The sequence below is a fragment of the Gossypium raimondii genome, chromosome 5 (assembly GCF_025698545.1).
Source record: "Gossypium raimondii isolate GPD5lz chromosome 5, ASM2569854v1, whole genome shotgun sequence".
Taxonomy (NCBI): Eukaryota; Viridiplantae; Streptophyta; class Magnoliopsida; order Malvales; family Malvaceae; genus Gossypium; species Gossypium raimondii.
This window is the reverse complement of record NC_068569.1, coordinates 28304450-28317260: the sequence shown is the minus strand read 5'-3', so window position 1 is coordinate 28317260 and position 12811 is coordinate 28304450. Positions and strand designations below refer to the sequence as shown.

The 12811-nt window shown below is 30.3% G+C and overlaps 1 protein-coding gene across 1 annotated transcript; it reads left to right on the top strand.

The window, feature by feature from the left end:
- The first annotated feature begins 6751 nt into the window (after positions 1 to 6751).
- Positions 6752 to 12811, top strand: LOC105770794 (glucosamine inositolphosphorylceramide transferase 1). Its single transcript, XM_012592137.2, has 4 exons — positions 6752 to 7293; positions 8022 to 8144; positions 10343 to 10510; positions 10908 to 12811. The coding sequence occupies exons 1-4, from the start codon at positions 6913 to 6915 to the stop codon at positions 12585 to 12587; spliced, it is 2352 nt and encodes a 783-aa protein (XP_012447591.1). The 5' UTR covers positions 6752 to 6912; the 3' UTR covers positions 12588 to 12811.

The window sequence follows — 12811 nt, the reverse complement described above, 5'->3', positions numbered from 1 at the left end:
AATGAAATCCTTTTCATTTTACAAATTACTCAATTAAATCCCTAATTTCCAAATTTATACCAAACTATGCTATAAAATAACACAAAATCAACCTTAAGCACCTAAATAAAATTCTTTCAAGTAAAAGGCTTCAAAAACATTAGAGTATACTTTCTAAACTTAACTAATCTTACAAATTAACCCCTAAACAAGATTGATTTCAACTTAACTAACATAAAAACATGAAATTCATCAAGAAAACATGAAGATATCACTTACATGCAAGAGGTATAAGTGACCGAAGCTTCTAACTATCAACAATGGGGTTTCGATGAAGAACCAAGTCAAAATAAAGAATAAACCATCATCTTTTCCTATTATTATTATTATTATTATTATTATTATTATTATTATTATTTTCTTTTAAATATTATTATATTAATAACCTTTAACATATAATAACTTATAAAATTGACAGCCATTATTGCATCAACCGACCACTATATTAAAATTTGGCTTATTTGCAATATAAGTCCTTCAACCTTTAATTAATTAGGCCATTTAACTAAAAGAAATAATAACAAACCTCTTTTCCAACTTTTACAATTTAATCTTTTTTCTTTAATTAATTAACTAAATGGTAAAATTTATTAATCAAAATTTAATACAACACTAATAACTTCGTAAATATTCAAAAATTAATATTTGTGGACTAACATGTCAAAATTGTGGTCCCAAAACCATAGTTTCTGACACCACTGAAAAATGGGCTAATACAAAAAAATAGGGTTAGATGAGTTTATAAGACCAAATTTGACGAGAATGGAGAAGTAAATAAACACAATGCTAGACTTGTAGTGCAAGGGTTGTAGAACAAGCAGCAGATAAACATTGCTGGTGTTGCTACTTTAACAGGGGTATGCCCAACAATGAGTGAATTACGCGGAAGTTTTTACACCTGTGGCGCATATGGAGACAATTCAATTGGTGATTGCACTTGCAGCTCAAAGAGGATGGTCCATATACCAGCTTAATGTAAAGTATGGATTTTTGCATAGTGAGTTGAATGTAAATGTTTTTGTGAAACAACCTTGTGGTTATGTCCAAAAGGGCGATGGGCAAGAAGTTTACAAGTTGAAGAAGGCACTTTTTGGGGCTTAAGCAAGCCCTGCGAGCATGGTATAGTCTTATAAAAGCATGTTTCATTAATCAAGGTTTTGAAAAGTGCGACTACAAACATACTTTGTTCATCAAGACAAAAGAAGATGGCAATGTATTAATTGGAAGTTTGTATGTCGGTCTTATTTTTACTGGAAATGATGAAATGTTTGCGAAATTCAAATATTCCATGAAGCATGAGTTTGACATGATAAATCTTGGAAGGGTGAGATATTTTCTTGGTTTGGAGGTTTTATAAGGAGCAAATGGAATTTTTCTTAGTTAAAAGAAAAATGTTGTGAAGGTATTGCAAAAATTTGGGATGGATAAAAGTAATTTTGTTCATAATCTAATAGTTCATGGTTTTAAGCTCATGAAGGATGAGAGTGGAGTTGAGGTAAAAAAAAGACTTACTATAAACAAATTGTGGGTAGTCTCATGTATCTCACAACAACTCGACCGAGTATGATATTTGTGGTAAGTCTTATTAGAAGGTATATGGAGAATCCCACTGAGCTTCATTTTTAGGTGACAAAAAAGGTGGTGAGGTATTTGAAAGATACAAATGAGTTTGGGGTTTTTTATAGGAAGGGAAGAGAAGACGAACTCATTGTTTACACAAATAATGATTATGCTAGAGATTTAGAAGACAGAAAGAGCATATCAGGCTATGTGTTTCTATTAAGCTAAGGAGCAAGTTTTTTAAAAAATAACCAGTAATAAGTTTATCTACTACAGAGGTTGAATTTATTGTGCCACACAAGAACAATGGATAGATATGATGATTAAACCACTCAAGTTGGATGTTTTCTTGAAGCTGCGAGAACTTTTTAGAGTTTGTTATAAGTCTAAAATAAATTGAGTGCTTTTAGCATCCAATTTAATGGAGGAATTGTTAGGATTTAGTTAGTTCCTTCAATCAATAAAATCCCTACTTTGCTAGAATTCATTCTTGTTACATGATTATGTTTGTTTGTCAAAGTCCATAGACTTAACGTTACTTAATTTTAGCTTAGTTTGTTATGTAATGCTATTTATAAAGCCAAGGTCATTTCAATTTTAATGCATCGGATTTTCTCATTTATTTCTTTATTTCTCGTAAATTCTCCTCTAGTTTACAACATTAACTAATAATCGAAATATATTTTGAAACAAATTAGAATAGTTTTGGAGAGGACCCATACATAATGAAATTCAAACTAAACATTAAATTATCTTTTTCCCTAAACTTAAAATTATATTGGTTATCTTTTTAGCAATGATTTGAAAAAAAATCATATTAAGCAATAATATATATTTTTACTTCATTAGGTAGTTTAAATGTTTTCATTTATTTATTTTTATATCTGTTTTATTGTCATTGTTTGGAGTTTGTGGTTGTTGTTTCCAGTAATGTTATCAAAGTTCAAATATGCATCTTCCCTTGAGAATGTAATATATATTACCATTGCATACAACACTTGATTAAAACAAACTTAAAAAAATTGAACCTGAGCTATTTTAGAAAATGATAAACATCCAGTTAAAAACCACAATTTGCGAGGAGAGACACAAATATTCTCTAGAATTTAAAATGGTTTAATTTAGAAACTATATCATTAAATTTAAACAATAAAGAAGAATTTCATGGAATCGATATGGTTTTAGACATTGCTCTGTTTCTGCTATGTGCCAAAAACAACATATACAAATAAAAAGGATAGAGTGACAAAAACATGTTATTCTAGAAAAGAAAATGGACAAATAATGTAAGTATGTAAAACATATTATCCTTGAATTTTGCATGTGACTTGCTACTTCTATGAAATTTCCTCCATTGGGGTCCCCTACTTCTTTCATTTTTTTTCAACATTATAGATTTTAAAATATAATATCATATAAGTTTCATTTGGTTTCTTGAAATTATTAATTTATAAACTAAATAGATTACCAAAATTTATATTTAAGTTTTAAATTAACACCCTTACCATCTCAATTCTTAAGCTTATCTCTGCTTTTTGTTTTAAAAAATATAATATTAAATTTTAGTTCAATCAAATTTTAAAAATAAATATTTTTCATTAAGATTTCAATAAAACAGCATTCGAAAATATTTCTGAAAATTTGATAAATTTTCTTAAAATCATTTTCTAAAATTGTTCTTAGTGTAACAAACATAACATAAATATATTTGTTATAAAATGTTATAATAGTATTTCCTCATGGCAATCGAAATTTATTTTATAATAATTCATATCATATATACACATAATAATAAATAATTCCTAATTAAAATTTAATTTCAATATACTAGAGTAGATAGTTAATTACACATTTGAGTTGGATGTAATAAACAAAACAAAACTTAAACAAATACTTATATTTATATAACCAAAAGTTCATAGTTTATATTATAAAAAATATTATTATTTTTGATACAATGCATAAAATATTTATAAATGTAATATATATTTATTACTAAAATATTAATATAAATATTTTAATAATATATTAAGAATATTATTTAAAATTCAAATTTATTATAGTTAAAATGAGTTGATTGTGTGTATAAATCTTTGAAATATAATATTCTATTTATTTCTAGTTTTATTTATTTAATATATAAAACATTTAGTTAAATATTTTAAAAGAAAAACAAAATTAAAATATTATCTTATAATTTAAAATTATTATTAAAATTTTAATATAATAAAATGCATTATGAATATTAATTTAAATATAACAACATATTAAAAATATAACAACAAATTAATAAAATAAAAGTAAATAGAGTTAATCATAGAAATAAAATTATTATTTAACCAAACTATACGAAACATGTATGATTGTGAAATAATTTAAAATAAATTAAAAGAAATTTAATTTAATGATCAAATTAAATTTTAAATAACTAAAAACATTTAATGTTTTAAACTTATATTAACTTATTAACTTTCATATCATTTTAATGATCAAAATAATTTAAAATTAAAAGAAAAATAAATTAAAATACTGTAATTATATATCATAGAACATTTTTTTCTATATGTGTTGTAAAAATATACAAAGTGTAAAAACCTTATTAAAAATCATTAGATATAGATTTATATTAATAAAAAATATATATCAACAAAATTATTTTCCTTGCTTTAAATTTAAAAGTTAATTCCATATTTATAATTTTAAAATTTTACACTATGTAATGGTAATTAAAATTATATAAATGAGATTCTCAAAAATGTATAAGTAATTAAAATTAAAATCCATTTAATATGAAATCTTCATAAAAATAAATTTTAAAGAAATAAATGAAAATCAATATCTTTTATAATTTTAAATTTATAAAAATAAAAATGTATTTCATTTAAAATTATTAATAAATTAAAATTTATCCTGAAATGCTATCTTAATAAAATTTAAAATTATTTATTAATTAAATTAAATTAAATTAAATTATTAACAAAAAAGAAAAATAAAATTGAGGAATCATAAAATGCTTTAATACTTTACATTGATTATCTTCTACAGAATACTGACAGCGTGTTTGGTTGGTTCCAGGCATATTTGGTTCATTGAATACTATTTCAAAGAAAAAGTTATTATAGAGAAATCCGAATGAGGGCTAAATAGCCATTCAAGCCCTCCCCTTCCAATACTCTTGCACCACAAAGAAAATCAACCTCGTTAATAACTCATAATAAGTAATAAGGTTTAAATAATAAAGAAAAAGAGGATGAACAAAAATAAAAAATAAAAAAGATAAAAGAACATGAAAACCGGAGAAAATTTAGTTTTGGGTTCTTGATTTTCAAGAATAAAAACACCATTAAAAGAGAAAGGAAGTAGGTTGATGATAGAGAAGAAAGAAATAGCTAGCATGATGGAAATCAGGAGATTAGATTTCTAGAATTTTTAGCGTGAGAACACAACTGCCGATGGCAGCGATTAGTGGTGGATGCTATTAAAACTGAAAAACAATGTATTTTCAGCCTTTTTCTGGAAAAGAGATGAATGTTCCAAAGAAGGGAGAGAGAGGGGAGAGGATTTAGAAAAAGAAGATAATGAAGGTTTTTTTTACTGATATGAAAAATAACAGTAGAAACTATATGTAAAAATAATTCTTTAAAATATTTTATAATTAATTAAAATATTAATACGTGTATCAAATAATACTCAAAAGAAATTTTGTTAAAAGGTATTTTGTCATTTAAGCATTTATTCTTATGCTATTACACCACCTAATATAAAAATATTATTATAACTCTATTCCATTCTATCCAATCAAATTACTGTTGTTTTCATTGTATTCCATTCTTACAGAATAATATTTCATTATAGTTCTACTTTATTCCAACCAACCAAACGGATTGTAAAGATATTTGTGAAAATGATTATGATTTGTTTTGCACATTTATAAAGTGATCTACATGGAAAAGCAAACAAATTTAAAACCATGTGTAATTAAAAATAAATAAGAAATGTATAAAAAGCGTGCCCTTTAATAAAATATACTGTTGACTAAAAGAATAAATTTATTTAAAATAAATGTATAATTTTATGTAAAAATATGTTTTGTAAAATTTAATTTTAACATGATTGTAAAATCATAAATATTAAGTTGACATTTAAAAGAACAGACTAAGCATGAATTGATGAAGAATATAATAAATTAAGATCTAATAAACAAAAATAAGATTTAAAAGAATTAAAAGCACACAAATTTTTATTTCTAAAATAAGTAAAAACATTCTAAAACATCAATATATATAGAGGATAAGCAATTTTAAATTAAAATTTTTATATTTTATATTATAGATACAATGTGTAAAATATTTATTATTAAAACGTTGATATAAATATTTTAATAATATATTAAGAATATCATTTAAAATTTAAACTTATTATAGTTAAAATTGATCACATAACAATATAAATAAATATGTGTTTTCAACAATTTCGGATATTAACATTTTAATATTTTACATATTTTAAAAATTAAAATTAATAATGTTAAGCTTATTTAAAAATAAAATTATACATAGAAAAGTTGTTTTTAGAAAATAAAATTTACACTTTTTCCGATAAAATATAAAAATAATTTTATAAGTCTTTATGAGATAAATATCCTAATTTTGATAATACCAAAAACTAATTAAATATCACAATGGTATCTTGATAATATTCCTTATCAAAATGGGATGATATGAACAATACCTCCATCATTATCCTATGATATGTTGTTTTTAATGATGTTGAGATATATACGACGATACGAATATACATGACAAAATACGGGTAAAAAGGGGTAGAGGGTGCTACATTGACTGCACTAACTTAATTCCCCACCTTGAATATTTTATAATTTTTTTAATATTTTTCAATTCTAACAATGAGATAGGATTATATAAATCCACTTACATTTCACTTCTCTTCCACGTCAATGTTTATTCACTCATTAACACTCCACGTGTGAAACACACTGATTTACACGTGGCATTCATGTAGAGCGAGTGAACTACACGGTAACCCATGCCCAATTACCACCCCGTTATCAAATTAAATTTTCAAAAAAGAAGGACATTAAAGCAATTTATTTAAAAAATTAAGCCATGTTTTTAAATTTTATTTATTTGTTTCTTTCCCTTCAATGACACAAATATTATGCAACTTTTTTATGCTATGCCTTTGTAATGTAACGTTTTCTTTGCTCTAATTTCAAGGAAAAAAAAAGGAAAGCAAAATGGTGGTGATTTTTCCCTGAGAAAAAGAAAATAAAAACGAACTACGGTGGTTACTATGGTGGTTGCTGGAGGCGGTGACAACGGCGGTGGTGGAGGAAACTGCTGCATGAAGTGGTGGCAGCATAACCGTAATCATTATTATCACCAACACCACTACAATCATAATAGCAATTCTAGTGGGAATAGTAACAGTGCTAGTGGTGGCGGTGGCGGCGGTGGTAGGATGGTAGCAGCGGGGTTCGTATTTTGTTTGGTTTGCTTTGTTATAAATGGGTTGATCGCTGTTCTATATGGGTGGCTGATTTTAACGCCGCCGGTCAGTTTAAATGAACGTAAGGGTTTGCCTTGGCTTGGTTGTCAAGAAGATAATGAAGGGTCTTGGGCTATTGGTGTTTTTTTTGGACAGTCGCCATTCTCTCTCAAACCCATTGAAACTGTAAGTCCTTTTTTTTATGGGCTGTTATTTTTTTGCTTCTTTATTTGTTATTTTTCATCATTGTTTGTAGTTATCATGTAAAAATGTCATTTTTTTTATTTAAAATGGGTTTTCTCATTTCAGTAGATTTTTTTTGGCAATCAAAACATGCAAATTTTCTTATTTCTGGGTTTTGTTTATTTTTTCTGATTTTTTTTTGAGTTTTTCTCTAATGCTTCTACAGTTAACGTGAAAGCTTTATGCTGATTACTTTTTTTTTTTAAAAGAAAGGAAATTGGCTATCAAAACCTGCAATTTTTCTTATTTCTGGGTTCTGTTTGCCTTTTCTTTTTGGTGTGTTAGTGTGATTCTTTGTGGGGAAATTTCTTATGCATGTACAGTTATAGATGTAATCTTTTGTGCCGATTTCTTATAAGTTCTACTTAAATGAAATAACTCAGTTTTTATAGCTTTCTATTTGTTGTTTTTCATCATTGTATGTAGTAATTATGTAAAAATGTCATTTAAAAAAATTGGGTCTTTTCATTTCAGTAAGCTTTTCTTTTGGCTTTTAATACATGCCAACTTTCTTATTTCTGGGTTTTGCTTGGTTTTTGTGAACGTTGTTTTTGTGTTGGGGGAGGGGGTCTACTTCTCTTCTGATGTACTGTTGAATATTGGCTTTAATGCTGGTTTCTTTTAAAGTTTTGTTTTTCTTAATGGTGGTTTTAATATGTGGAAATTTTTAGACTGAAATATGGAGAAATGAGAGTGCAGCATGGCCGGTAGCTAACCCAGTTATAACCTGTGCTTCAGCTTCTGATTCTGGTTTCCCTAGTAATTTTGTGGCTGATCCTTTTCTTTATGTTCAGGTAACTATTGTTTACTTTATCCTTTTAAATATTTTTATTATGTTATTGGCTATTATTTGTTTATTCACCTGTTTCTGCTAGTTGATTCTGTTTTATTTTGTATCTTTAACCAAGGTAGGAGAATTTTTTTAGGCCCAATAAACAGTAGTAAGCTGAGAATTTTTATATCACATATTTAATTAGTTAAATATGTCCAACTTCAACTCTTTTTTTCTTTTAGTAATTTTTTATTTCAACCAGCTGCAGAAATTTTCTTTTGTTTATATCCAAAGTTCTTTGACTAAATATGTCTTTTGTTTGATATCAGCGTGTATTGTATCATACATGTTACGCTTGGTCGATGCAATTGATTGGGCCATATATGATATCAATTTACTATTGACAATGATATAGTATTTATTTTGGGGTTTATTGTCTTCAACTTTATGTTGTTGAAGTAGGGTGAACTATATAAGGCGCAGAGCTGTATAATTGACTTTCCAGATACCAATCCATTTTAGCTTGTCGGTTAAAGTCTATATTGACAATGAAATATGCAGGGAAATCCACAGATCTGTGAATATATAGATTTTGTTTTTGCTAGATATGTCGGTGCAATAGAAAAGTCTGCCGAGAGAGAGGAATCGTAGGGCTCGTGGTGCCGTTTTTGTTAATATTTGCTGTTTTCCAATTTGTATTAGGATTTGGGTTGGGCACTCCCTTGTCAGATGTAAACCCTTATCTGACTCTTACACCCATGTTCGAGTAATATGATTACTACAGAATGATGCAGACTTGAATTAAAAGTCCCATTTTTACAGAGAGTTCGGTTGTTTTATTATTGTACAAAAGAACATTAGAAGTGACCTGCTGATCGGTAACAAATACAAAAGTTGCTAGAATACACTTTTGAGTTGACATTAACTACACTACTTTTGTTTTCTTGACATTGGATGACTCAAGCTTGTTTCTTAAGCCTCTTTATGCATTTTTCTTGGAGATAACATCAATGAGAGTATCGGGAACAATTAAGAATAGGTGTAGAGGTTTATGAGTAAAGATTTAGTGATTCGTGCCTTGACTTGTGGCGCAGTTAGTTTGACATGAAGGATTGATATGGAAAAGTTGTCAACCTATTAGTATATTAGTCTTTGTGATTATTGGCATTGGCAATTCCTTAAATCAGTGAGAATGCTTGCTCCCTCCACTTCTTCCATCGTGGTTGCTGTGGATTGTTGGTAATCGTAATAGAGTAATTGATTGTTGGCAAAGTTCCTCTCATATGATTCTTGGGTTTACTATACTTAGTTGGAATGTGGTATTTGTTACATTTAGTATACATGAACTAAGCTGGTACCTAGATATGGTGCAAAACAGGTCCTTTAAAGCCTTTTCATTGTTAGATTATGTTACTGGATTATTTTATTTGTGTGAGTGGCTCCTTTTTGAACCGCTACTACTATTTTTTACTTAAAAATACTAGAATTAATTTCGTGGGCAGCTAGATACCATTGCCATCCTTAAGCGCTGGTCTGTGGCTTGCTTTTAACTTCATGCATCATTGAACATTGAAATGCCTTTAGACATGTAATTTGCATGTGCTTCCTATGATTTTTGGGTTCAAAGCTGAATTTTCAGACATCTGCATTTAATTTTCAGCAAGTTGTCTTCATAGGCTGGGGAGGTGAAAATTTTATGTACAAAAGGGGTTGACATGTGCTTACTGTGAGGTAGGTTAACCTAAGTTGAATTGGGAAGTGCTGTGCTTGTTAAATGGAGGAGATTGATTTCTAAGGTGTTAAATTAGATAATAAGTTAGTTATTTCCTCAGCCACTACAGGTATACACTATGTTACTCGGACATGAGTGTATTGGTACGAGTCTTATATCAATATTTTCAACATTTTCGAATTTTTTCCATGTGTTTGGAGGTTCCATGGAGGGTCATATCCCCATCCCATGTTTGGCAATGTTTGACAATCACCTGTAAATAAGTCCACTGATATGCCTCAGCTGGTTTGTGTCATGCAAGGGGAGTGCAAATCTATCGCTTCATTCATCATACACATTTATCATTCATTGGAACACATTTGCGCTCGTATTTAGACCTGTATTCTTTTGTATGAAATATCCTGACTTTTAAAGTTTAAGTTAAATGTTGGTTTTTGTTACGTTTTGAAATCTATTCTCATGTTTGCTTGAAATGCATCATGATCCAGGGAGATGTATTTTACCTATTTTATGAAACGAAGAACTCATTCACCATGCAAGGGGATATAGGAGTCGCAAAAAGTATCGATAAGGGAGCAACATGGCAACAACTGGGCATAGCCTTGGACGAGGAATGGCATCTTTCATACCCTTATGTCTTTAACTATCTTGGCCAAGTAAGACTATTGGTTTCTTTTTTTCCTTTTTTTATTATGCACATCAGTAAGATATAGACACATTTAGTGTTCGGTTTAGACAACTTTAGGCACCTTTTGATTTCATACATAACTGGTGTGATTTGTTGAGCATGAGCATATAGGTTTATCCTTAAAACATAGGTAGTGATAGTGAAATTGCTGGATTGTGCTGAATTAGTTAATCTAATACTGATGAAAAGTATCTAATTTTTTGGACAAGATTTTCTAAGGCAGCCTTTTTGAGTTTCTAAGATTGACCAGTTCAAATATTATCATTTCTTATAATGATCAAGTATTGGCATATTCATGATGGTTATGTCTATGTGGTATATTATCTCATTGACAAAATTGTTAGTTGTTTTGTTTGTGACTACAGGTATACATGATGCCCGAAAGCAGTCAGAAAGGAGAACTTCGTCTTTATCGAGTAACAAACTTTCCATTGGAGTGGGAACTTGATCGGGTTATCATGAAGAAGCCCCTTATTGATTCATTTATTATTGATCACAATGGAGAGTATTGGCTTTTTGGCTCAGAACACAACTCTTTTGGAACAACGAATGGACGGTTGGAAATTTGGTATAGCAACTCTCCTCTTGGTCCTTGGAAACCGCACAAGAAGAACCCTATTTATAATACTTACAGAAACTTTGGGGCTCGTAATGGGGGTCGGCCATTTAGGTACAATGGAAATCTTTATCGGATTGGTCAGGACTGTGGTGAAACGTATGGGCGACGGGTGCGAATATTCAAGGTTGAAGTTCTTTCAAGGGTTGATTACAAGGAAGTTGAAGTCCCGTTTCCCTTTGAAGAGTCCAGTAAGGGACGGAATGCTTGGAATGGTGCCCGGTACCATCATCTTGATGTACAGCAGCTAAAGTCTGGTGAATGGGTTGGGGTTATGGATGGTGACCGAGTACCTTCAGGAGACTCAGTCCATCGTTTTCTTCTTGGATGTGCTTCAGTTGCAGCGGTTTCTGGCCTCATTCTGTTCTTAGGTGTCCTACTAGGAGCAGTGAACTGCATTATCCCCCTTAACTGGTGTGCTGATTACTCAGGGAAGAGAAGTGATACTCTTATTGCTTGGGAAAGAGCAAATGTATTTTCTTCGAAATTGAGGCGGGTTTTCAGCCGCTTAAATCGAGTACCTTCATTTCTGCGAAGCTGGATAAAGCCAAACACCTTTGCTGGAAGATCAGTTTTGACACTGATATTTGCTTTAGGAGTTGTGCTGTCTTGCACAGGTGTTACATTCATCTACGGAGGCAGTGGTGCAGAAGAACCATACTCATGGAAGGGTCAGTTTTCTCAGTTTACGTTATTAACGATGACTTACGATGCTCGTCTCTGGAATTTGAAAATGTTTGTGAATCATTATTCGAGGTGCGCTTCGGTAAAAGAAATCCTTGTGGTCTGGAACAAAGGGATACCGCCTAAGGTGAGTGATCTCAATTCAGCAGTGCCTGTTCGGATCAGGGTTGAGGATCTGAACTCCCTCAATAATAGATTCAAGGTCGATCCATTGATTAAGACTCGTGCTGTTCTTGAGCTTGATGATGATATAATGATGCCTTGTGATGATGTTGAGCGGGGATTTATGTTGTGGCGTCAACATCCCGATAGGATTGTGGGATTCTACCCTCGGTATGTTGACGGGAGCCGATTGGAGTATAGTGGTGAGAAGTATGCCAGAAAAAATAAAGGGTATAATATGATTCTTACAGGGGCTGCTTTCATGGATAGTCAAGTAGCCTTTGAACGGTATTGGAGTGAGCAAGCTAAGCCGGGGAGGGAAGTAGTCGACAAGTATTTCAACTGCGAGGATGTGTTAATGAACTTCTTATACGCAAATGCAAGCTCGTCTAAAACCGTTGAATACGTGAGACCTGCTTGGGCAATAGATACGTCAAAACTTTCCAGTGCAGCAATCAGCCGAGACACAAATGTGCATTACAAAATAAGAAGTGAATGCCTTAGGAAATTCAGTGATATGTATGGTAGTATGAGTGGCCGGCGGTGGGAGTTCGATTCCCGGAAGGATCGTTGGGATGTATAGAGCAAAAGTAATAGCTTTGAGAGTGGGTCGTCTGATGATTCCAACTTGCTCATGCTGTCTGGGTAAATTGGTGTCCCCTTGCACTTCTTCGAGTTGTCCATCTTTTCTTTGGAGTTGGTTTGGATTAGTTTGCACATTGATGTTCAGGTTTTCTTACAGAATAGAAAAGGTCTTTGAATGTTGTAATGTAACTTGTGATAATGGAATGTTTAAACTGTTTTTAA

Bases quoted from the DNA above. Each gene is read 5' to 3' on its own strand.
- LOC105770794 (XM_012592137.2), top strand. From the start codon at position 6,913: ATGGTGGTTGCTGGAGGCGGTGACAACGGCGGTGGTGGAGGAAACTGC. The intron at 8,145-10,342 runs GTAACTATTGTT...ATCATGATCCAG, and splicing joins ATCCTTTTCTTTATGTTCAG to GGAGATGTATTTTACCTATT. The intron at 10,511-10,907 runs GTAAGACTATTG...TTGTGACTACAG, and splicing joins TCTTTAACTATCTTGGCCAA to GTATACATGATGCCCGAAAG.